Source organism: Triturus cristatus, chromosome 1_1, assembly GCF_964204655.1.
Source record: "Triturus cristatus chromosome 1_1, aTriCri1.1, whole genome shotgun sequence".
NCBI lineage: Eukaryota > Metazoa > Chordata > Amphibia > Caudata > Salamandridae > Triturus > Triturus cristatus.
Genome location: NC_140579.1, coordinates 87151061 through 87177368, shown reverse-complemented (window position 1 = coordinate 87177368; position 26308 = coordinate 87151061). Strand labels below are relative to the sequence as shown.

The window sequence follows — 26308 nt, the reverse complement described above, 5'->3', positions numbered from 1 at the left end:
CAGCACAGACAACTGCAGTGCAAGCTTCCGTCACACAGGAGAGGTGCAGCACAGACAACAGCAGTGCAAGCTTCCCTTACACACAGAAGAGGTGCATCACATGCAACAACAGTGGAGGCTTCCTGCACACAGAAGAGCTTCAGCACAGACAACAGCAGTGCAAGTTTCTCTCACACAGAAGAGGTTCACTACAAGCAACAGCAGTGCAAGCTTCCTTCACTCAGGAGAGAAGCTGCAAAAACAACAGCACTGGGAGTTTACCTCACATACAAAAGTGCAGTACAAACAACAGTAGTACAAGCGTCCCTCACACACAAAAGAGGTGCGACACAGACACCAGCAGTGCAAGCTTCCTTCACACAGAAGAGATGCAGCACAAACAACAGCAGTGGAAGCGTCCCTCACACACATAAGTGCAGCACAAGCAGTGCAAGCTACCCCGTGCACTGAAGGGTACAGCACAAGCAGCAGCAGTGCAATCTTCCCTCACACACAGAACGGTTAATCACAGGCAGTGGCTACAATCTTCTCTTAAACACAAAACTTCAGTTTTAAAGGCATTAACAAGTGAACATGTACAAAGTACAGGTGGAGTTGCGATCTGATCTGGACGGTTATTTACTGGCCTGACTAGTATTTGTATGCATGGCTGGAATAGATTAAAAAACATGAAGCAAAAGAGGGTACTTTGCAGGCTTTAAAACCTTAAGGTAAAATTGCAAATGCAGGAAGAAATTGCCTAAAAAGTATTTTGAAATATGTACAATTCTTAAACAATGATTACAATCAACATATTTAAAAAATACAAAGGATTTTACAGAACATCGTTTTTAAGTGCAGCTCCTGAGACCTGCAGAAAGTGAGAACAAAACCCAGTGGCAGTTCCCTCCTGCTCTGTGACTGTAACATGAACCCGGAAGTCCCAGCGCAGCCAGAGAGGGGCAGACGCACAGACACACCCACTTCACACAGAGAAATGAAACTTAAGTTTACTTCCTGCATTTCTGAATCATGGCGTCAGCAGCTCAGCTCGGGAACCTCAAGGAAGAGGCCACTTGTTCCATCTGTTTGGAATATTTTACTGATCCGGTGACTATTGATTGTGGACACAACTTCTGCCGCTCCTGCATCACTCAGAGCTGGGAGGGAAGAGATGGAAACTTCCCCTGTCCACAGTGCAGGGAAACATCTGGGAAAAGCCTCCGACCTAACAAGCAACTGGGGAACATGGTGGACATTGCAAAACAGCTTCAACTGCCCCCCGTGAGGCCCCCGGAGGAGACTCTGTGTGAGAAACATCACGAGAAACTGAATCTGTTCTGTGCAGAGGATCAAAGGATGATATGTGTGGTGTGCTGGGAGTCCAAGGAGCATACAACACACTCAGCAAGTCCTCTAGAGAAGGCTGCAGAGGAGTACAAGGTATGTCTATAGGCATTCAGGGATCGCAGTTTCACACTATGATCCCCATTGAGGAACCTGCATATCACTATAAGGGGGAGGGGGGGGGGCTTGTGTGCGTGTGCGTGTGCTTGGGTGTGTGTCAATTGAAGATCACAGGGCATGTCTGTGGACATTCAGGGATCACAAAGTCACTCTGTCAGCCCCATCAAGGAGGCAGCCAGAAAGCACGAGCTATGTGTGCAAGTATTTAGAGGTCACAAGTCACTCTGTGTACCTCATAGAGTCGGCTGCAGAGGAGCACAGGGTATGTGTGTGCTCAGGATTCACTAGTGAATACACTCCTCGAGGCTTTCAGAAGTTGCAATGTCTCTGGGTCTTCAGTGATCAAAGGCGCCCTGTGAGTCCCATAAAGATAGTTGTCCAAGAGCACAAGTTATGTGAGTGGGTGCTCAGAGTTCACTAATGAAGACATGCAATGAGTCATACAAAGGAATACAAGGTATATAAGTTGGATTTTAGGAAATCACAGGTTGTTCAAGCCTCAAAGAAGGGGCTGGAAAAGAGGACAAGGCACGTCTGTGGGCATTCAGGGATCACAGAGGCACACCGAGCCCCAATGAAAAACCTGCAAACAAGCACAAGGTGCGTGTGGGTGTTTAGGAACGACAAGTGGAGCACAAGGTATGTCTGTGAATATTCAGGGAACACAAAGTCACTTGGTGAGCCACACCAAGGGGCATCCGGAGAGCACAAGCTGTGTGTGAGTGTTCAGAGGTCAAAAGTCACCCTTTGTATAGGATGACCAGATGGCTCGTACTGGAACGCAATTTTTCTATTCCTGGACTTTGCTTTTATATATATTTTTTATCTGGTGTGTTGAATCAATCGGATTCAGTAAAATGAACCAAGACCACAACTCCCAGAATGCACTAATATGTTAACTCAAAAGCTCAGCAATGGAAAGTTTGAGTGCCTGTGGCATGGCGTCATCTAGTCACCCTCCCTGTGTGCGCCACTGAGGAGACTGCTGAAGAGAACAGGGTATGTCTGTGTATGTTCAGGGAATCAAAAAGTCACCGGAGAGTCCATAGAGGAAGCTACTACGAGCTCTTTGTATGTCTATGATTGTTTATAGGTCGTAATGTACCAGAGGGCCCCAAAGACAAATCTGTGCAAGGAGTGTATGTGGGTGTTCAGGACTTACAAGTGAAGACACTCTGTAAGTTACCCAGAGGAAGAACCTGCAGAGGAGCACAAGGTAGGTGTGTTGGTGTTCAGGTACCACAAGTGAAGTCTTTAAGAGGATACTAAGTATGTTTTCGGGTGTTAAGAGATCACAATTCACCCTGTGGATCCAATAGAAAAGTGTGCCCAAGAGCACACAGTATATATGTGGGAGGACAGGATTCCCAAGTAAAGACATCCTCCGAGTCTCACAGGGGAATACAAGTTATGTATGTCTGCTTTTAGGGATCATAGGTGGAACACTATGAGCCTCATAGAAGAGGATGCAGAAGAGCACAAGATATGTCTGTGGGTATTCAGGGGTCAAGTAGACTCTGTGGATCCCCTAGAGAAGACTGCCCAAAGTCACAAGGTATATGTGTGGGTGCTTAGGGATCGTAAGCAAAGGCACTCTGTGAAACCTATATAAGAAACAGGAAAAGAGCACAGTGTGGCTGTCGGAGCGCTGAGACCACAGGTGTATACCTTGAGCCACAGAGGCGGCTGCAGAGGATCAGAAGGGATGTGTGTGGGTGTTTTTGGATCTCACGTGGTACTCAAAGGGTTCAGTGTGGCAGTGACAGTTGTTGGTGTCAGAAGGCTTGATGCAGCAATGTAGGGTGTAGCACACAGGCCCACAAGGGTATCAGACACAGCAGAATATGTGCAGCAATGCAATGTGTAGCACACAGGCCCAGAAGGGTATCAGACACAGTAGAATATGTGCAGCAATGCAATGTGTAGCACACAGGCCCACAAGGGCATCAGACCCAGCAGAAGATGTGCAGCAATGCAATGTGTAGCACACAGGCCCACAAGGGTATCAGACACAGCAGAATATGTGCAGCAATGCAATGTATAGTACACCGGCTCCCAAGGGTATCAGACACAGCAGAATATGTGCAGCAATGCAATGTGTAGTACACATGCTCCCAAGGGTATCATACACAGCAGAATATGTGCAGCAATGCAATGTGTAGTACACAGACTCCTAAGGGTATCAGACCCAGCAGAAGATGTGCAGCAATGCAATGTGTAGTACACAGGTTCCCAAGAGCATCTGTGCAGGTGACTCCCAGCAATGCAATGTGTAGCGCACAGGCTCTCACGAGCACCTGTGCAGATGACTCCCAGCAATGCAGGGTTCATCAGGCAGAGGTTCAGCTGAGATGGTTGCTTGTCACAGACCCCGTTGGAACCTGCCCTGATGTAAACTCTCTCTGAGGGCAACTCCCTGATTCCGGTCATAGGCCCTAGAGCGGCTGATGTCTGCTCCCTATCTCTTGCTGTCTGTTTCTTGCCTTCTACTTTGTGTGGTGTCTTCTCTCTCACAGACCCTGTATGAGGCTGGCACCTGCCCTCTTGATGTAAATGTGTGTCGTCTGTGTACATGGCGCTGGTGTCTGCTCTCTCACTTTGGCGGTCTGTTTTCTCAGTCACAGGCCCTTTATGAGGTAGGTTGGTCTCCTGCTGTGCCTGTCTGTTCTACATCAGAGATCCTGTAGGAGTCTGGTACCCTCTCTCTCACAGACCCTGTAAGCTGCTGGCACTTGCTCACTTTCTGTGACTGTTCTGTGTCACAGACCGTGTAAAAGTTTGGTTCTCGCTCTCTCATATGTGTTGTGTGTTTTCTGTTGCAGACCCTATATGGGGCTGGCATCTGCTCTCTTGCTGTGTCTCTCTTTTCTCTGTCACAGGCCCTGCCTGGGGTTGTGGCCTGCACTCTTCCTGTGCCTGTCACAGACTGTGATCATTTCTTTGGTTGTCTGTTCTCTCTCACAGACCCTACATGGGGCTGGCACCTGCTCTCTCGCTGTGTTCCTCTATTCTCTGTCACAGGCCCTGCCTGGGGTTGCGGCCTGCACTCTTCCTGTGCCTGTCACAGGCTGTGATCATTTCATTGGTTGTCTGTTCTCTCTCACAGACCCTACATGGGGCTGGCACCAGCTCTCTCGCTGTGTTCCTCTATTCTCTGTCACAGGCCCTGCCTGGGGTTGCGGCCTGCACTCTTCCTGTGCCTGTCACAGACTGTGATAATTTCTTTGGTTGTCTGTTCTCTCTCACAGACCCTGCACGGGGCTGGCACCTGCTCTCTCGCTTTGTTCCTCTATTCTCCGTCACAGACCCTGCGTGGGGTTGGGGACTGCACTCTTCCTGTGCCTGTCACAGACTGTGATAATTTCTTTGGTTGTCCGTTCTCTCTCACAGACCCTGCATGGGGCTGGCACCTGCTCTCTCGCTGTGGCTCTCTTTTCTCTGTCACAGACATTGCCTGGGGTTTGGGCCTGCACTCTTCCTGTGCCTGTCACAGACTGTGATCATTTCTTTGGTTGTCTGTTCCCTCTCAGTGACCCTGCATGGGGCTGGCACCTGCTCTCTCGCTGTGTTCCTCTATTCTCTGTCACAGGCCCTGCCTGGGGTGGCGGCCTGCACTCTTCCTGTGCCTGTCACAGACTGTGATCATTTCTTTGGTTGTCTGTTCTCTCTCACAGACCCTGCACGGGGCTGGCACCTTCTCTCTCGCTTTGTTCCTCTATTCTCTGTCACAGACCCTGCGTGGGGTTGGGGACTGCACTCTTCCTGTGCCTGTCACAGACTGTGATAATTTCTTTGGTTGTCCGTTCTCTCTCACAGACCCTGCATGGGGCTGGCACCTGCTCTCTCGCTGTGGCTCTCTTTTCTCTGTCACAGACCCTGCCTGGGGTTGGGGCCTGCACTCTTCCTGTGCCTGTCACAGACTGTGATCATTTCTTTGGTTGTCTGTTCTCTCTCACAGACCGTGCATGGGGCCGGCACCTGCCGTCTCACTGTGGCTCTCTTTTCTCTGTCACAAACCCTGCCTGGGGTTGGGGCCTGCACTCTTCCTGTGCCTGTCACAGACTGTGATCACGTCTTTGGATGTCTGTTCCCTCTCACAGACCCTGCATGGGGCCAGCACCTGCTCTCTCGCTGTGGCTCTCTTTTCTCTGTCACAGACCCTGCCTGGGGTTGGGGCCTGCACTCTTCCTGTGCCTGTCACAGATTGGTTGTCTGTTCCCTCTCACAGACCCTGCATGGGGCTGGCACCTGCTCTCTTGCTGTGTTTCTCTATTCTCTGTCACAGACCCTGCCTGGGGTTGGGACCTGCACTCTTCCTGTGCCTGTCACAGACTGGGATCATTTCTTTGGTTGTCTGTTCTCTCTCACAGACCCTGCATGGGGCCAGCACCTGCTCTCTCACTGTGGCTCTCTTTTCTCTGTCACAGACCCTGCCTGGGGTTGGAGCCTGCACTTTTCCTGTGCCTGTCACAGACTGTGATCATTTCTTTGGTTGTCTGTTCCCTCTCACAGACCCTGCATGGGGCTGGCACCTGCTCTCTTGCTGTGTTTCTCTATTCTCTGTCACAGACCCTGCCTGGGGTTGGGACCTGCACTCTTCCTGTGCCTGTCACAGACTGGGATCATTTCTTTGGTTGTCTGTTCTCTCTCACAGACCCTGCATGGGGCCAGCACCTGGTCTCTCGCTGTGTCTCTCTATTCTCTGTCACAGACCCTGCCTGGGGTTGCAGTCTGCACTCTTCCTGTGCCTGTCACAGACTGTGATCATTTCTTTGGTTGTCTGTTCTCTCTCACAGACCCTGCATGGGGCTGGCACCTGCATGGGACAAGGTCAAGGGATGGTTCATCAGTCGAGGGGGTGTATGTTATGTTACATCCATTTAATAAAGCTCAATGAATCACACCTGGAGGTGCATCTTGGCACTCGGCCTGCTCATAACTCGCACCTAATAACTGAAGCCGTCCGGTTTTCAACAGTTTTTTTAATTTAGCAAAATCCGAGCAGCAGCGGCAATAGAGTGGAAGCTGATTCCATGCTGCCGTGCAGTGTAGGAGAACGCTCTGCCTCCATATGTCGAGGCACGAATGCGAGGAATGGAGCACCTTGTCGCTGGTTCTGAGTGTGCGAGCAGGACAATGATAACGTAATGGGCCTTTCAGATACAAAGGAGAAATGCCCATGAAAGCTTTGTGGGTAACGCAGCATCTTTTGAAAGCAATGCGCTTTCTGATCGGAAGCCGGTGGAGGGCCCTGAGGATGGGGGCAGAAGGAGAGCCTGACGGGGGGCTACAAACCAAACAGGAAGCCGTACTGTGCACCACCTGTAGGTTGTTCATCTTGTAGTGGCTATGTGGCTTGTCATAGACAATTCCTGGTCTATTTTAATAAGTGTTTTTTGCAGATTTTCTTGGAGAGGGGACTGACCCCAGTTCAGGAGGCCACCGGTCATTGTCTTGGACAGGGGACTGACCCCAGTTCAGGAGGCCACCAGTCAGGAGACCAGAGATGCTGGGCTTTGCCAAACAGCAGACCTGCGTCTTCTCTCTGTTCAACTGAAGACAGTTCTTAGACATCCGCGCTGCCATATTCCTCATACAATCTCGAAATCGGTGTATGTCACCGTCCATGTCCTGTCCCAGGGAGATGATCAACTGGGTATGGTCGGTATAAGAAATGTCTTCAAAAGCAGAGGCTTTAACGGTCTGAGCCAAAGGAGCGACATAGATGTTAAACAGCGTCGGGCTCAAGGATGAGCCCCGTGGTCCTCCTTTGGGGATGGAACCAGACGAGATTTAAATGGACCCAGGGTGATTATTTGAGTCCGACCATCTAAAAAGTCTAATAATTTAAGGAGAATTTCGGTTGCTGGAGGTGAAATTAGCACAAGATTATCTGTGTATGATGAACACACTTTTGAATTCCATTTTAGAAAATGTTTTTCAATGATTGCCAATGGCTGTGAGATGTAGCCGCTCATATTAATTTTGACATGGCATTGAAGCACGGGTTTCCACTACATGGTCACTTTCCATTTGACATAAGAAAAATGCACATTATGTCACAGGGTGAGGATTATTAAGATTGTATGACAAATGTGTGGTATATGTATAATGGGGAATTTCTGTTTTATTTCGAGCCCTGACGAAGTCGTTGGGCGAGATGCTCAAAATGACGAAACACGTGTTGGCAGTGGGCAAGGAAAAGTAAAGAGTGAACATGGAACAAAAATGAACTTCTTATTTGAAACCTAATTTCAGAAATTGCTTGTATAAATTCACGTGTGCATAAGGCTGTATAATTATTTAAAAAGTCAGCCGACCACTGAAGGACAGTACCTCTCACACCAATCTCATGCAGTCTGCTGAGGGTCCAGCAGCACAAGCATAGCAGGGGCGCCCACATCCAAAGAACGGCGGATGGAAGCAGCGACTGCAGCCAGTGCAGTCTGTGTGCTGTGGGCCACTGAGGGGTCCAGCAGCACAAGCATAGCAGGGGCGCCCATATCCAAAGAACGGCGGAGGGAAGCAGTGACTGCAGCCAGTGCAGTCTGTGTGCTGTGGGCCGCTGAGGGGTCCAGCAGCACAAGCATAGTAGGGGCGCCCACATCCAAAGAACGGCGGAGGGAAGCAGTGACTGCAGCCAGTGCAGTCTGTGTGCTGTGGGCTGCTGAGGGTCCAGCAGCACAAGCATAGCAGGGGCGCCCACATCCAAAGAACAGCGGATGGAAGCAGCGACTGCAGCCAGTGCAGTCTGTGTGTTGTGGGCCGCTGAGAGGTCCAGCAAAAGACACCCAATTGCTGGACGGAATGCAGAACAAATCAAAACATTCACTCCCAGTCAAGAGATCTGGGTTAAATCCATCATTCTTTTGCTCACCACGCCACCACAGTTTAGACCTGGCTATATGCAAATCAGTCTTGACCCTGTGCCTCATGGGAACAGTCCAGACCGAACTGCCAAGCCAGGTCCTCCCTGGACTGGAAACACGCATCCTAGGACCGGTATCGGGGTTTCACCCCTCTTCAGCCAGGATAGCTTGACTCCAGTGGCACAGTGAGCCCAGGACTCACATCTGAGCATACCTGGCGCACTTAGGGCGAGGAAGCAAAAGACACACAATTAATGGACGGAATGCAGAACAAATCAAAACATTCACCCCCAGTCAGCACAAGCATAGCAGGGGCGCCCATATCCAAAGAACGGCGGATTGAAGCACTGACTGCAGCCAGCGGAGTCTCTGTACTGTAGGCCGCTGAGGGTCCAGCAGCACAAGCACAGCAGGAGCGGCCACGTCCAAAGAACAGCGGATGGAAGCAGCGACTGCAGCCTGTGCAGTCTGTGTGCTGTGGGCCGCTGAGGGGTCCAGCAGCACAAGCGCAGCAGGAGCGGCCACGTCCAAAGAACAGCGGATGGAAGCAGCGACTGCAGCCTGTGCAGTCTGTGTGCTGTGGGCCGCTGAGGGGTCCAGCAGCACAAGCATAGCAGGGGCGCCCACATCCGAAGAACGGCGGATGGGAGCACTGACTGCAGCCAGTGCAGTCTGTGTGCGTTGGGCTGCTGAGGGGTCCAGCAGCACGATCATAGCAGGGGCGCCCACATCCAAAGAACGGTGGATGGAAGCAGCGACTGCAGCCAGTGCAGCCTGTGTGCTGTAGGTTGCTGAGGGGTCCAGCAGCACAAGCATAGCAGGGGCGCCCACATCCAAAGAACAGCGGAGGGAAGCAGTGACTGCAGCCAGTGCAGTCTGTGTGCGTTGGGCTGCTGAGGGGTCCAGCAGCACAAGCATAGCAGGGGCGCCGACATCCAAAGAACGGCAGATGGGAGCACTGACTGCAGCCTGTGCAGTCTGTGTGCTGTGGGCCGCTGTCAATCCAGATTGATAGGGATCTAGAATAGCACGATCCTCCAACAGTGTCAAGAGCTGTTTGTTTACACAGGTTTTGAGCATTTTCCCCAACAAAGTGAGGAGGGATATGGGACGATAGTTGGGCTCCATGTTAGATTTTATAAGTGTGAGGAAGAGCACCAGAGCCATCTTCCAAGCTGCTGGTAATATCGCTGACTCTAGAGAAAGGTTGAATAACGATAGGATGGAGGGAGCGAGCACTGCCGATAGAGTATCAAAAGGGATGCTGTGCCGGATCCTGGGAGCATGAATGCAGACGGATTGCTGTCTGTTTTTTCCTTCTTGCGTTGTTTTGTCTCCATTCTGGTGTTATCCATGCTCTTGGTCTTGGGTGTCTCCTGGATGTGGCTAGTTTGTTTGCCGGGTAAGCTGGGGGTCTTGGTATTGATGTCTTTATAAGTGATGCAAAGGATCTGAAGATGATCTGGGCTGGGCAGAGCAGCCAGTGTAGGTCTTTTAAAGTGAAGGTGATATGATCTCTTCAATCCCACGATGAGCTGCGCCGCTTCATGTATGCTGGCTTTCAGGGGTGCTAGGGTGGTTTTGGGGCGACTGTTGAACAGGGCCTTGCCTCTGCCCCCAGGGGAAAGGACTTGTAAGTAAGTTCTGAAGTCATCTTCCAGGAGAAACAATTTCACTTTCTTCAAGAGAGAACATTGAAATCAACCTTTCTTAGTCTTCTTCGCAGTGTGTTGCTTGAATGAGAGGTCTGTGCCGAGGGTGGGGGTAAACCCTGGTAGGTTTAATTCGGAGACCCAGGCTTCAATCTGGGGCTGTTTTGAGCTGTTGGGATACAGAAAGAACTCAGTCTTTTTGGGGTTTAACTTTAATACATTTGTTGACATTCAAGACGGGCTGGATTTGAGGCTGTGGTTGGGTGAGGATATTTTATGTAGCGTTGAGTATCATCTGCAGACTGATGGATCTTGACGCTGCTGTCTGTAAGGATGGATGCCAGAGATCCCATGTATTTTATGTAGCTTTGAGTATCATCTGCAGACTGATGGATCTTGACGCTGCTGTCTGTAAGGATGGATCCCAGAGAGCCCATGTATTTTATGTAGCGTTGAGTATCATCTGCAGACTGATGGATCTTGATGCTGCTGTCTGTAAGGATGGATCCCAGAGATCCCATGTAGAGGTTAAAGATGAAGAGAGAAAGGATGGAGCTCTGAGGTACTTTGCAGGAGACGGGGATTTTCTGTGGTCTTGCAGAACCTATTTGCATGAACTGGTGCCAGTTGGTGAGGTTGGATGTGAACCATTTCAAGACCGGGTCTGAATATCCCACTTGTTGTTTTAGGGTGTTGATCAAAGCTGGATGGTCGTCTGTGTCGAAGGCTGCAGAGAGGTCCAGGAGCAGGACCATGATGTCAGGAGTTTTTCTTGTTGTTGAGGAGGGGGGTGTTGTCGTCTGCTTGGAGTGTGGCTGTCTAAGTGTTGCAGCATGATCTGAAGACAGATTGGAAGTCCTGTAGGATATTAGCCTTGCTGCTCTGGAGTATGGCAACTGCTTTCTTGTTGATCTTCCCTATAAATGGAAGGTGCTTAATGGGCCAGAAGTTTGTGAAGTCGGCTGGGCCCTGGGATGGTTTCTTTTGCAGTGGAAAGATATGACTTCTCTTAACAGTGCTTGAAAGTGTCCTATGCCTGAGGGAGATGTTGACAATGTGGTAGAAGGGCTTAAGGGCCTCTCCTTGGTGCAATTTGATGATAGATGAATGAAGGGTCTCGTCATCATCGGAGGTTTCTTAGACTAGAGTTTAGGAAATTGGGGAGATCCATGCGTGAGACTGGATTGAAGAAGATCCATTGGGTGGTGTAGCAATGGGGGATGGTTGGAAGCGGAGCGAGTGTGGAGGTGGTGATAATGTTGATCTGATTTGTTTGATGGCATTGCATTTGTCGACTGATGCAGGGACTGTGGGTTTTGAGAGAGGATTGGTTCAGTGCTTGACAGCCTTGAAGAGGGCTTTGCTTCTGATGGTTGTCTCACTGATGATCATTTGGTAGTAAAATAATTTAGCTGCGATGATGAAGGACCTGCAGTTATAGTTAGTGTTTTTAGTAGGGTGTTTGGCTTCTCCTATTTTCGTATGGCACATTTGTTTTCGTTACGCTCTGACATCTGTGGTGGTCTGAAGTGTCTGGCAGGTCATTGAATGTATTACAGAAGGAAGTCTGATGGAGTGGAAGGTGATTATTCTTGTTTTCGATTGTCCTTGATACTCTGGTGTAGTATATGCATTGGTCCAGTTGAGGATGGAAAGGTGGTCAGTCCAGTCGAGGGCTATAGGTGTCTAGCTGCAGATATTGGGAGATGCTGATAGAATGAGGCCTGGTGTGTTGACTTTGTGTTGGGTTATTGATAGCTGTTTCATTTCCGGTGTCTTTAGAAGTGTGTAGAATGCGTCCTTCATGTATTTTGTGTTGGAGGTGGAACTCTTTGAAGAATGTGCGGTGGCTACGTTGAATGAAGGCAGTTAGTGTATACTAAGGATGCTGTTTTGGAGATTGCTAGAGGTCAATAGCAGGAGAGGAGCTTGAAAGAGTTGGGTCTTGTAGAATTACTAACTGTGAGGGTCAGAGTGTCTGGTGTGTGACTGCAAACCTCCCGCGTCCTGGTTTGAGTGTGTGATCTATGTATGGAAGCATCTAATTTTAGGGATGAGGACGCCCAGGGTGTGCGTGAAGGAGGGTGTGAACCAGGCTGAAGGTTGAAACTAGGTTGTGTCACTGCGCAGTATGCATTAATGAACATCAATCAAGAAATTCACATATAATGTACCTTTTTCCATTCTTTTAGCCAAAAATGCTTCCTGTTTATTCTTGGCATATGGGCTGCACACATGGTTATTGCACTGATAAAAATGTGTTAGATTAGATATTTTCACATGGTTGTGTGTTGTTCTGCCTATTAAAACCTTTACCTATAATTGGTCAAAAAGGGATGATAAAATCTGCCCAGGTTGTTGCATCCACGATGAGGAAGAAATTCATATTCTGTTTTTTTGCTCAGTCTATAATAGACCAAGGAAATACTGGCTGGTTCCACTATGTAGAAACTTGGGCATAAGGAGTCATTTGTACTCGTTCAGAATATTGAAAACGAGCACTGCTCCCCACATAGTCTTTGCAGTTGCTAAATTTTTAACGGCTATGTGGCAGATAAGGTCCAAATTACTTAAAGTCTGACTATTGTGGTAATGAATTCTAACTGTTCCTTGCAATTTGATATCTTTTGTATACTGATTTTATGGATTTTATTAATGGTTTTTACTACAAGTGTTTGTTTTATGCTGTTACTGTATATTTGCATCTTTTATGGCCTAATTGGCCGAAATAAAGAATTATTGAGTTGAGTTGAGTTGTTCTAAAATATGTCATAATGTCTCTAGGACAACGATTGTTTTTTAAAGTAGTTCCAAGTCTAAATCTCTCCATGCAGTTAGGCTTAAAGTGAGCACAGTGTCTTTCTAGGCAAGAACAGGACCAAAGAAGTGACACCGTTGTCTGTGTCCTTGTCTGTGACACTGGCGCTGGTGCTCACAACCCTGATATGTGCGACTAGTACTAGCAATGTGCATATGTGTGGCTGGTACTTACACTATTAATGTATGACTGGTATATACAGTCTAGGCACGTGCGGCAGATACTGTAGTGACTCTTTTTTGTCAGTAAGAGCACACTCTACAAATATACACTTATTTCTTGCGCTCTCATCCCTGCAGGTTAAACTTCAAGAGTGGCGGCAGCTTCTGAAGAAAGAGGAGGAATATATTCTGGAGTCGAAACTCAAGGAAGAGGAACAATATAAAACCATGAGGGTGAGCGGCTGCAGTGAGTGCTGTGTCTCTGTGTGTCTGTATATGTCTGTGCCCGTGTGTTTGTGGTGACACAGGGAGGCTGATGAGTCGCCCTACAGACTGGGTCATGATCCCCACCAAATAAATACACTGACCGGAGTCACTGTGCTTGGATATTGGGACTGAAATCAGCCAAAGACTCATCCTAAAAAAAATAAAAACAAGAATTAAACTTCTGACCTTAAGGTAGCACTTATTTACTGGTGTGTGTTATGTAAATGTGTGCACAGATATCGCATTCACTGTCAGTGAGTAAATACCAGTGTGTGTGTTTGTGTGCGCACGCATATGTGTGTGCGTGCATAATCATGCTTTGGTGTACGTGTTGTTTATGTATTCATGTATGGATGGCCCTGGAGTTATTCATGGGAGTGCATGCATGTCTACTTATCTCTGTGTTTTTGTGGGCATGAACGAGTGTTTCTGTGTGTCTTCGTATGCATGTATATATTTTGAGCCATAGAGTATCCAGACGCATGTGCTCATATATGTACAAGTGTGTTTGAGGGTTGTGTATGCTTCAGTCTGGATTTATTGGCTGTGAGTTTGTACTTGCATATGTGAATACCGGTCTAGGGGTTTGCTTATAGCATAATCTGGTGGTATTTGTGAGTGGGCAAAAACATGGCATCTGTATGTGTGTGCGTCTGTGAGCTTGTGTGTGCATAGATCTGGAGTTGTACATCAGTCTGTATGTGTGTGCATCTGTGAGCTTGTGTGTGCATAGGTCTGGAATTATACATCAGCCTGTATGTGTGTGCGTCTGTGAGCTTGTGTGTGCATAGGTCTGGAGTTATACATCAGTCTGTATGTGTGTGCGTCTGTGAGCCTGTGTGTGCATAGGTCTGGACTTGTACATCAGTCTGTATGTGTGTGCGTGTGTGAGCTTGTGTGTGCATAGGTCTGGAATTATACATCAGTCTGTACGTGTGTGCGTCTGTGAGCTTGTGTGTGCATAGGTCTGGAGTTATACATCAGTCTGTATGTGTGTGCGACTGTGAGCTTGTGTGTGTGCACAGGTCTGGAGTTATACATCAGTCTGTAAGTTTGTGCGTCTGTGAACTTGTGTGTGCATAGGTCTGGAGTTATACATCTGTCTGTGTGTGTGTGCATCTGTGAGCTTGTGTGTGCACAGGTCTGGAGTTATACGTCAGTCTGAATGGTGTGCGTCTTTGAGCTTGTGTGTGCACAGTTCTGGAGTTATACATCAGTCTGTGTGGGTGTGCGTCTGTGAGCTTGTGTGTGCATAGGTCTGGAATTATACATCAGTCTGTACGTGTGTGCGTCTGTGAGCTTGTGTGTGCATAGGTCTGGAGTTATACATCAGTCTGTATGTGTGTGCGACTGTGAGCTTGTGTGTGTGCACAGGTCTGGAGTTATACATCAGTCTGTAAGTTTGTGCGTCTGTGAACTTGTGTGTGCATAGGTCTGGAGTTATACATCAGTCTGTATGTGTGTCCGTCTGTGAGCTTGTGTGAGCCTCAGGTCTGGAGTTATACATCAGTCTGTATGTGTGTATTTCTGTGAGTTTGTGTGTGCATAGGTCTGGAGTTATACATCAGTCTGTATGTGTGTGCGTCTGTGATGTTGTGTGCATAGGTCTTGAGTTATACATCAGTCTGTTAGTGCGTGCGTCTTTGAGCTTGTGTGTGCATAGGTCTGGAGTTATACATCAGTCTGTATGTGTGTCCATCTGTGAGCTTGTGTGTGCATAGGTCTGGAGTTATACATCAGTCTGTAAGTGTGTTCGTCTGTGAGCTTGTGTGTGTATAGGTCTGGAGTTATACATCAGTCTGTATGTGTGTGCGTCTGTGAACTTGTGTGTGCATAGGTCTGGAGTTATACATCAGTCTGTATGTGTGTGCGTCTGTGAGCTTGTGTGTGCACAGGTCTGGAGTTATACATCAGTCTGTAAGTTTGTGTGTCTGTGAGCTTGTGTGTGCATAGGCCTGAAGTTATACATCAGTCTGTATGTGTGTGCGTCTGTGAGCTTGTGTGTGCATAGGTCTGGAGTTATACATCAGTCTGTATGTGTGTGCGTCTGTGAGCTTGTGTGTGCATAGGTCTGGAGTTGTACATCAGTCTGTATGTGTGTGCGTGTGTGAGCTTGTGTGTGCATAGGTCTGGAATTATACATCAGTCTGTACGTGTGTGCGTCTGTGAGCTTGTGTGTGCATAGGTCTGGAGTTATACATCAGTCTGTATGTGTGTGCGACTGTGAGCTTGTGTGTGTGCACAGGTCTGGGGTTATACATCAGTCTGTAAGTTTGTGCGTCTGTGAACTTGTGTGTGCATAGGTCTGGAGTTATACATCAGTCTGTATGTGTGTCCGTCTGTGAGCTTGTGTGAGCCTCAGGTCTGGAGTTACACATCAGTCTGTATGTGTGTATTTCTGTGAGCTTGTGTGTGCATAGGTCTGGAGTTATACATCAGTCTATAAGTTTGTGCGTCTGTGAGCTTGTGTGTGCATAGGTCTGGAGTTATACATCAGTCTGTATGTGTGTGTGTCTGCGAGCTTGTGTGTGCATAGGTCTGGAGTTATACATCAGTCTGTATGTGTGTGCGTCTGTGAGCTTGTGTGTGCATAGGTCTGGAGTTATACATCAGTATGTATGTGTGTGCGTCTGTGAGCTTGTGTGTGCATAGGTCTGGATTTACACATCAGTCCCATCAGTCTGTATGTGTGTATTTCTGTGAGCTTGTGTGTGCATAGGTCTGGAGTTATACATCAGTCTGTAGGTTTGTGCATCTGTGAGCTTGTGTGTGCATAGGTCTGGAGTTATACATCTGTCTGTGTGTGTGTGCATCTGTGAGCTTGTGTGTGCACAGGTCTGGAGTTATACGTCAGTCTGAATGGTGTGCGTCTTTGAGCTTGTGTGTGCACAGTTCTGGAGTTATACATCAGTCTGTGTGGGTGTGCGTCTGTGAGCTTGTGTGTGCACAGGTCTGGAGTTATACATCAGTCTGTATGTGTGTGCATCTGTGAGCTTGTGTGTGCACAGGTCTGGAGTTATACATCAGTCTGCATGTGTGTGGGTCTGTGAGCTTGTGTGTGCATAGGTCTGGAGTTATACATCAGTGAGATTACATATGCATCTCTGTGTGAATATGTGTATGTACGGGTGTGCCTATGTGAGAGTGAATCTGGTGGGTTTGTTTATACACAGTCTGGAGATATTCATCTGTGCATGTGTACTACTGAGGTCATTTGCCTCTGGTGTCCTGAAGTCTGTCCTCCTATGGCTCGACACTGGGTCAGGGACATCCCTCTCTGCCCATGACTCCCAGGATAGCGAGGTCGAGCAGTCAAAGGCTTCTCACGGAGGTGGAGGGCGGGGCAGGCATTCAGAACTCAACAGTCAACCAACAGATGCAATAATGTTATGTCTGTTATGTTATGTTATGTTATGTTATGTTATGTTATTATAGAGCGCACGATTACCATTCCGGTGTCCTGACGCTAAGCATCAACTACCTAAGATGATAACATAACTAAAACTGGGGAAAAAAAACATGTTTTAAGACCCTTCCTGAAAACGCAAAATCAGGGGTGTTTCTTTACAAAAAAGGAAGTTCATTCCAGATTCTGGATGCACTGGTTACAAAGCTTCTGCCTCCCCATTTATCTTTTTTAAAGCAGGGAGTTTTCACTACTTTAGCGCCCGTTGATCTAAGGGTTCTAGACGGGATGTACCAGGAAAACTTGTTTCTTAAAAACTGTGGACCGGTCCCGTTCAAGGCTCTGAACACTATACATAGTGCCTTGAATCGGGATCTCAGATGAGTAGGGAGCCATAATAGCTTTTTTAGTTCTCCTTTGACTGAAACCGACTTAGGGGTCCTGGTCAGCAGTCTGGCAGCTGCATTTTGAATAGTTTGAAGCCTATTTTGATGTTGAGCTTGTATATTGACATAAAGACTGTTATAGTAGTCAAGACGTGACAATATAAGTGCAGTCACCACCGTTCTAAGGTTACCCTCAGAAAGAAGGAACCTGATTTTCCTAATCAATCTCAATATCAGAGAACATCCAGATATCACCTTGCTGACCTGATCTCCCATATTAAGTTTTTCGTCCACCACAACGCCCAGGTTTTTAACTTTCCTACAAGGTGTGGGACAGAGGCCAAGATCAGCAGGCCACCTGTCTGGTGTCCACATCAAGGGGTTGTTGCCAAATCTCAAAACCTCTGTTTTAGCTGAATTCAGCTTGAGGCAATTGGCCGACATCCAGCTGGAGATCGCACCCATACAGTCTGAAAAACGTACTCCTGTTTCTTTTTCAGCTCCCTCCCTCACTGACAGTACAATTTGAGTGTCGTCCGCGTAGGAGGTGGGCTGAAATCCAAAAGATCTGATAATGCCAGCCAGGGGTGCAACATAAATATTAAAAAGAGTGGGGCTAAGAGATGATCCCTGCGGCACCCCACAAAGCAGAGAAAAGGGTTCGGAGGAAATACCGTTGAGTTCAACGGTTTGTGACCTGTCCTTAAGAAAGGAGTTGAGCAGATTCCATGCTTGACCTCTAATCCCGATCTCTGATAGCCGATTAAGTAATACCATGCGATGCACGGTATCAAAGGCCACAGATAGATCTAAGAGAATCAGCATCGCGTTACCTCCCTTATCCATCACCTCTCTGATCTCCTCTGTTGATTTAAGTAGCGCCAGCTCAGTGCTGTGGAAAGCTCTGAAGCCGTATTGTGAGGAGTCCAACAAGTTGTTGTGCTGGAGGAAGTCACTAAGTTGCCTGTTTATGGCCTTTTCCAGTATTTTGGCTGGTAATGGGAGTCTAGAGATGGGACGATAATTTGATGGGTCCTTAGGATCTAGAGACTGTTTTTTCAGTAGTGGAAGCACTGAAGCTTTTTTCCAAATATTTGGAAAAAATCCTGATAGGAGTATGTCATTAAACAAGGGTGTCAAGACCCTACAAGTGGTATCAGCTATCTGTTTAATGATCCATGTGGGGCAGGGATCACTCGGGGCACCAGATTTTATGCTATTCATAAGTTTCACGGTGTCCTCGTTTTGCAAAGGAGAAAAGCAGTCCTAGGTGCTGCCAGAGGGATGAGAGATTTCCGCTTTGACATCATTTAGATTTATATCAATCAATTCAGACAAAGAAATAAAGATTGATTCGACTTTTGATTGAAAAAACGCCCCGATGGTGTTGCAGAAGTCCGGAGCAACAGAGTCGTTCGGCATCCTAGGATTTGACAGTTTAATAACTGTTTTAAACAGCTCCTAAGAGTCAGATTTAGCTTTCATGATTTGAGTGCAAAAATATTCTTTCTTAGCTGACATGAGAGCTTGTTTATAATTAGAAATAGTTAGTTTAAAATCTAATTTATCAGACATAGCATAATTCTTCCGCCATATTCTTTCAGCCTGTTTGCATAAAAGTTTTTTCTCCCTGAGCTCTCCTGTATACCAAGGAGCAGTAGGAGAGGCCCTTTTCAGTATCCATTTTTTTGGAGGTGCCAATTTAAGACATGCATCCATTATCCAGCTGTTATAAGAACAAGTGGCTTCTTCAATGTCCCGTGGAGCTGTATACATAGTGTCAATGAGAGAGGATTCCAGTTGTTTGACATCTAATTTACCCCATGCTCTAGTAGTGATTTCCTTTTTTGGTTTGGAGCCAGTAGGATACTTCGTAGCACATTTTAATTCAAAATTAATTATAACATGATCAGACCAAATAATCAGAAGAATGGAGATATTAGCTAGATCACAGTTATTGGAGAAAATCCCGTCTAAGGTGTGTCCTTTGGTATGAGTCGGGAAAGAGACCAGTTGTTCAAGACCTCCTATGGCCATAATATTGTTAAGTCTAACAGTATCTGGGTCGTCAGAATTTTCCAGGTGAAAATTAAAATCGCCAAGCATCACAAATGATTTTTGACTCAAGCCTTCTTCTAATATCCCGTTTAGGGAGTCCATAAATCCCTTCCTCTCTCCTGGTGGACGATAAATTAGGATCCCAGAAAAAGGCTTATAAAGTGCTGAGAAAATTTTAAAAGACAGTGCTTCACAAGCCTGGACACAGACAGGTGAGAAATGTGGAGTGAGCGACTCATGATATATCACCGCAATCCCTCCACCCCTTTTCTGGGTGCGATCCAGAGAATGACAATGAAAACCCAATGGAATGGCTTTCACCAGATCCGGACCCGAAGTGCTGTCTAACCAAGTTTCTGTAACAAAGGCCAGTTTGATATTATTGTCCTCCAGAAACAGGGCACATTCCAAAGAGTGTTTCACTAATGACCTTGCATTAAATAAAATACATTTCAGTTTGGCGTCTCTTCCAGTACCCCTATCCAAAACCTGAGTAGTTACTCTAGGTTTGATAGGTAGGTTAAGTAACTCTGGGAGCGGTGTGAAACACTCCCTACACACTGAACTCCCCCTAGCTACATCTGCAGCAATGTTGTTTTCGTAGAGGGAACACGGGGACAGTTTGTGACAATGAAAGGCTGTGTCCGCCTGATTTAACATGTGCAGTTCCTCACCTGAATAGTATCTTCTGTCCGGTGGCGGAGGGCCAGGGGAACAGGCCCTGCGCCCGGCCCGAGCACGGAAGGGCGCAGATGGGCTTGCCTTAGGCGTGCCTTCGGCGCGCCAGCGGCGTGCCCGCTGCGCTCGTCCGCTGCGCGGGCGCGTCAGCATGTCCGTTAAATATGCCCCACCTAAACCACTGGACCGCTAGCCGGCGGAAGTGGTGTTTTGATGCCGGAAGAAAGATTCCAACCAAAGTGCTGAGTGCAACAAAGCAAATACACAGTAAGCCCTTAAAATCACTATAATTTAAGAGTACATAAAAACGGGTTTAAAACATACAGCAATCACCAGAGCAGTAGCTTTAGATAGCGTCACCAGCGAGCATTTCAACGCAGCTTCGCTGTCTAGCCCTGTTCTTAAGAAATAAAGTCCTTTAAGCCCAAATAAAGGGAAACACCACACAGTTCAATAAAGATACAGTTGCAGGGTTGCAATGTACAATCCCCAAAAAAGCACTGCACCCCCTCTGGTGCCCTTCTCCCTCTGCAGAATTTTTAATGTCTGTGGTCTCCTGTATGTTCTGAGCACCCAGGTACCCTCGTAGGTGATTAGCCGCGTTCTATAAATCCTGTTTGATTGGTTGATGTCATATGGGCAGACTCCGTTCGCTCTGGGTCACCCCACTGGCTGCTGCGTAGATCAGTTCAATGGCTTTTGCCTCAAAGAGCTCATACAGGCAAGATCTATATTACTCAGACCGAAGATTTCTCTGCCCTGCTATACCTACTCTGCGGTGGCGTGCTCGGAGTGCCCATTCCTGTATCAGCGGATTCAGCCACGCGGATCTGTAGGGAAGCCTCATTTGGGACAAAGACTGCTGGCGATAATCAGCTCAGCAGACCTGCACGGCGACACTTGTCTTTGGCCGCTGTGGCCTCTTAGGCCCGTTGCACACAGATACTCGCTCATAGCAGTTGCAGCCTCAGGGTCTAGTCTTCAGCGGATGGTCATCATTGGCAGTTGCGGCTTCCCAGGCCGGATCAGTTCTTTCCATCAACGCTGCTGGTGGTTCTTCCTGGGCAGGTTTGATATCAGGCAGCAGCAGGCACTTATCAGGGCATCGTACAACCCAGTGGTGATTCTCACTTGAATGATTCAGCGCTGCCCAGGGAGATCCCACACAACACAGATAACTCTTGTCCTCTCTCCGACCGGCAGTCACTTTCTCTGGATGTTTCTCATGCCGAGGATATGCTGGGCTTCTCTCCTTGACAGGCAGTACTCTTTCAGCACGTGACACTCTCCTTCCCTCTCTCACAGTCAGGCTCGTAGGTGCCCGGCAGGTCCTCAGCTCTTCCTGAAAGTGATGCAGACTTCAGGTGCTTTTCCCTCACCTCTGGGAGACGGTCTGTTGTGCAGATACCAGCCCTGGTCACACAGCGATCCGAGTACCGTACAAAGCACTCCCGTCCTTGGTCAAGATGATCTCAAAAGCGGGGGATCTTTCCTGTGTTCGTGACTCTGTCGGTGGATATTGCTTGACCTGGCCGTTGTGTCAAGGGTCCCTGGTTCTTGCTCCTGCCTTGTGTGTCTCCCTCACGCCGCCGCGTGCATCACCTTCGTGGCCGCGCACAGAAGGGGGACTACGTCTTCCAGCAGCACCTGGGGCACCTGGGGCGGAAGCTCACGCCCATCAACACCTGGAGGCGCTATTAAAGTGAGGACAGCCCCGGTGGAGCAGGGGATCTTTCCTGTGTTCGTGACTCTGTCGGTGGATATTGCTTGACCTGGCCGTTGTGTCAAGGGTCCCAGGTTCTTGCTCCTGCCTTGTGTGTCTCCCTCACGCCGCCGCGTGCATCACCTTCGCGGCCGCGCACAGAAGGGGGACTACGTCTTCCAGCAGCACCTGGGGCACCTGGGGCGGAAGCTCACGCCCATCAACACCTGGAGGCGCTATTAAAGTGAGGACAGCCCCGGTGGAGCGGGGGATCTTTCCTGTGTTCGTGACTCTGTCGGTGGATATTGCTTGACCTGGCCGTTGTGTCAAGGGTCCCTGGTTCTTGCTCCTGCCTTGTGTGTCTCCCTCACGCCGCCGCGTGCATCACCTTCGCGGCCGCGCACAGAAGGGGGACTACGTCTTCCAGCAGCACCTGGGGCACCTGGGGCGGAAGCTCACGCCCATCAACACCTGGAGGCGCTATTAAAGTGAGGACAGCCCCGGTGGAGCGGGGGATCTTTCCTGTGTTCGTGACTCTGTCGGTGGATATTGCTTGACCTGGCCGTTGTGTCAAGGGTCCCTGGTTCTTGCTCCTGCCTTGTGTGTCTCCCTCACGCCGCCGCGTGCATCACCTTCGCGGCCGCGCACAGAAGGGGGACTACGTCTTCCAGCAGCACCTGGGGCACCTGGGGCGGAAGCTCACGCCCATCAACACCTGGAGGCGCTATTAAAGTGAGGACAGCCCCGGTGGAGCGGGGGATCTTTCCTGTGTTCGTGACTCTGTCGGTGGATATTGCTTGACCTGGCCGTTGTGTCAAGGGTCCCTGGTTCTTGCTCCTGCCTTGTGTGTCTCCCTCACGCCGCCGCGTGCATCACCTTCGCGGCCGCGCACAGAAGGGGGACTACGTCTTCCAGCAGCACCTGGGGCACCTGGGGCGGAAGCTCACGCCCATCAACACCTGGAGGCGATATTAAAGTGAGGACAGCCCCCGCGTCGCGGGACCGCGCGCGGGCGGCGCCGGGCTGAGCCTGGGCAGAGGGCGGGCTGTCCGGGGCCGAGTGAGGCCGGGCCGGGCCAACTCTCCAGGCGCCTTGTCCTTGCCTTAGGACGGTATTGTGACTATCTGACCATTAGCTGTTGATTATTGACTGCATTGATCTGGGTTTTTGACCGTTTAACATACTGGTAGCCCTACCCTTTGTAACGTACTGTCCTGATACCACCTGCCAATGGCAATGTCAACTCGGTCGGGTAGAGGAGGCACCTCAGGCGGCAATTCAGTGAGTGGCACATTAGATCATTTTATAATTCGCGTTTGTTCTGTACTCGAAAAAGAAATTGCCCTCACTGAACGTCGTCTTTCCCTTGACGTGCACCTCGACAAACGCTCTTCACTTGGAAATATCGCTTCCGTTGTGTCCCCTGCCCCAGTAAACAACATTATACTTGATGGAACGCAAATGGGACATACGCAACACATGTCACCTACTGTGGCTGTCCCATCTGTGAGACCTCCAGCCCATGGCTCAAATCCACAGATCAACTTATCGTATTCCCCTCTTTTCCCTACCACATTAGATGTTCTTGAATCTACTAACACATCCCTTTCCCCCGAAATTTGTATTTCTTCTGAGCCACCTATCTCAGCAAGACAGAATCCTATTTTGAGCAAAAGCAAAAGTGTGGGCAGTGAAATCATTGGGGATCAATCAAAAGTTTCCAAGAAATGCAAAGGGAAATTGCGTAATACTCTTGGAAAGAAAGCTGGTCGCACAGTTTCTTCCCAACCTCACCACCAGATATTACGACCATCTCTTGTACAGACCCCTAACTTAGTTCCCACAAATCCTGTTGAGCAGTGCACTTTACGTTCTGAATCACTAGAGGTTCCAGAACTCCAACATTCGCTTATCGACCAAATTAAATCACTCATTAATTCTCTTCTATTACCTCTGATGGAAAGAATGTCAATATTGGCTGAGAGGCTTGAGAAGTTTGAACAGTCCTCTTTGGATAACTTCTTTTCCCTTAAATCTTTAATCAAGCTGCACTCAAAAATGGGCCAACAAAATTGTGTAACCATTGACCCCCTGCATACTACCCGTGCTGATCCTGCTTCTAAAATAGGTTCATTACACCTAAATGTGGCCTCATGCCCAGGGGTAAAGAATGGAATTACTTCTCCTGTCATTAAATCCCCGGCATTTACATCTCAATCGGGTACTTTATCCAAAGGAAAGAAATTACCCATTGCTCCAACTGATAGCCCCATAATTCTTGAAGCACCAGCCCGTGCGGCTAATCCCGAACAGAACCCTTCTAAAACTTTTGTTAAAGGCCCAGCCCAAGATCACCTGAACAGCGTCGCCAGTCACCCTGTGGAAGAACTACCCCATATTAATCTTCCGCCCGAGTGCCAGCCTTTTGTTGCTGTTCTAACAGGCATTCCACACCTAAAGGCTGGCAAGTCGGAATCTTTCTCCGAGCTCAAAAACAAGACGTTATACTGGCTGAATTCTAATAGGCCTCTCCCTAGGCATCTGGACGGCTATGTTCTTCATGTCAGGAGGGTTTCTTGGGTGGGGAACAGACCAAAGCAAACGTCTGGTGATTGTGTTGTCATAAATTTCAGGAATCCCTACGTAACCAAGCTAATTTGTAACAACGGATATCCAGACTCTAATACCAGTGGGATACAATGTCTAGACTTAAGCCATTTTTATTTTGACCCTGTGTATTCTTATCACTCACATCCCTCTCCCTTCCACCTGCCTCAGGTTGAAAATTTCGTGGGAAATTGGCCACTTCGTGGAAATGTCCACCTTCCTTTCGTCCAAAATAGGTATTGTGCCCCTTATGGGTGCTACGACTCCTATTGACATGAATCCATTTCTTCAGGGGACAAAATCTACCCTTCTATAGGAATACAAAAAACTACTACTTTAACTGAGGAATTCCCCCAAAATATTCAACAGTGTAGCTTGCAGCCTATTTCTTTTCACCAGGCTAGTAACTGCCCTGTGCTGCCCTCCTCACACAATCCCTTACAGGTCTCTACCAACTCTCCGGGTCCTATTATAACCCAAGATGTAGCAACTGAAGTTTCCTCCTTAAAGGTTCTTAGCTGGAACGTAGCTGGTCTTTCCAGCAAACTTGACCTACCAGATTGGAACTCCTTAATAACATCCTACTCCATCTGTATTTTCCAGGAGACATGGAGTATAGTGCCCCACCATATGGTCGGTTATACCACTTTCTTCATACCGGCCATTTTACCATCGACAGGAAGAGGTCGCCCTTCGGGCGGTCTCTTGATTTGGGTCAATATCTCCACTGGGTGCTCTGTAAGGAAGGCTTGTATTGTTTCTCCTGATATTTTAAAACTTACCTTAAGGGGCTCCCATGGTAGGAAGTCTCTTGTGATCTTCAATGTTTACGCCAGGGGTCTCAACGGTGGTGCATTATCGCCTGTATTTCCACTCCTTGAGGATGAATTGCGTAAGTGTCAACATACATCCCATATATTAATAGCTGGCGACTTCAACTGTTCCTATGAGCCTCTCGCCTCATTGGATCTTCCTGACCTTTTTGAGGATGATCTCAAAAGAGGCATTCCATTGCTATCCCTAACTCCTATAAAGAAATGGACGAAAACAGCCATATTTTTAAATACTATGAGCCTTGAGTTTGGCTTAAGGGCTGCAAATGGCAGAACACCTTCTGACTCTCAAGGCATGCATACTTATAATAGGACCAATTGCACATCTCGGATCGACTATATACTTCTCGATCTTAATCTCTGGGCATACGAGGTAGACATGGAAATACTCCCCTCACATGATAGTGACCACAATCAGCTATCTCTTAGTATAAAATCATTATGGGAAGATATTCGTGGGATTCTGCCCCTTCCAGTTACTAGCATTATGCAAACCCATGAGGTATGTCCCGCTAATTGCGAGAGACGCCTTAAATGGCGTAATGTGTGCCTAGACGATGTAAAAGTTGATTTAATTAGATCAATATTGCAGGAAGTGCAAGTCAATCTAGCCTTACTAAGTACCCATGTCACTCCCCCTGATAAGGCTTCTTTGATCTTCCAAGATACTATAAGTAAGTTGGGTAATTTATTCCGTATAGAGGGTAATGGTGGCCCACCCCGAGGTGTGACCAAACGTATCCCCATTGATGGGTGGTACACACCGATTTGTAGGAAGAAAAAATCTGCCCTAATCGCGGCTATCAAAACAAGGATCATATCCAAGATCCAGTTGGCTAGGAAGGACTATAAGATTACTGTCCTTAATGCTAAAAAACTTTGGGAAGAACAGTATTGGCAGACATTAAGAGAGGCTTCTCTCAAACGAGATTCCGGCTCTTTCTGGGAGATAATTAGATCCAAAACCAGACCAGCTCATGTACTCCTAACATGTAACATTACGAGCATGGCCTGGTTTGAACATTTCTCTAAACTTTATTCTTCCCGGCCAGAAGATTCGGGGACACCCTCCATTGAAGATGTCCCCTCTCTTGCGAAAGCTCCAAACACCACTCCTTTTACTGAAAGGGAAGTAGCTTCTGCCATTAAGTCTATTGTTCCCCTGAAGGCAGCTGGCCCAGACGGCATTCCTGGTGATGTTTTAAAACTTGATCCATCTCGATGGGGGAAGCTTCTTTCTAGCCTAATCAATGCCATTGACAACGGTGCCTCGGTTCCCGAGTCTTGGAAGGGGGCGGAGGTCGTTCCCATATTTAAAAAGGGAGCTAGAGACGATCCAGCGAATTATCGCCCGATCAGTCTCATTGACTCATCTCAGAAGGTGATCGGGAAAGTGATTTTGGAGAGGATTTCATCTTGGGCAAA

General features: G+C 48.0%; 1 protein-coding gene across 1 annotated transcript in view; it reads left to right on the top strand.

Moving 5' to 3' along the window:
* The first annotated feature begins 966 nt into the window (after positions 1-966).
* Positions 967-26308, top strand: part of LOC146869553 (E3 ubiquitin-protein ligase TRIM39-like) — a 112722-nt gene continuing 87380 nt past the window's right edge. The window contains exons 1-2 of the mRNA XM_085604775.1: positions 967-1422; positions 13085-13180. Of these exons, the coding sequence (XP_085460901.1) occupies positions 1012-1422; positions 13085-13180 (507 nt within the window). The 5' untranslated portion in view covers positions 967-1011. The remainder of the gene's footprint in view (positions 1423-13084; positions 13181-26308) is intronic.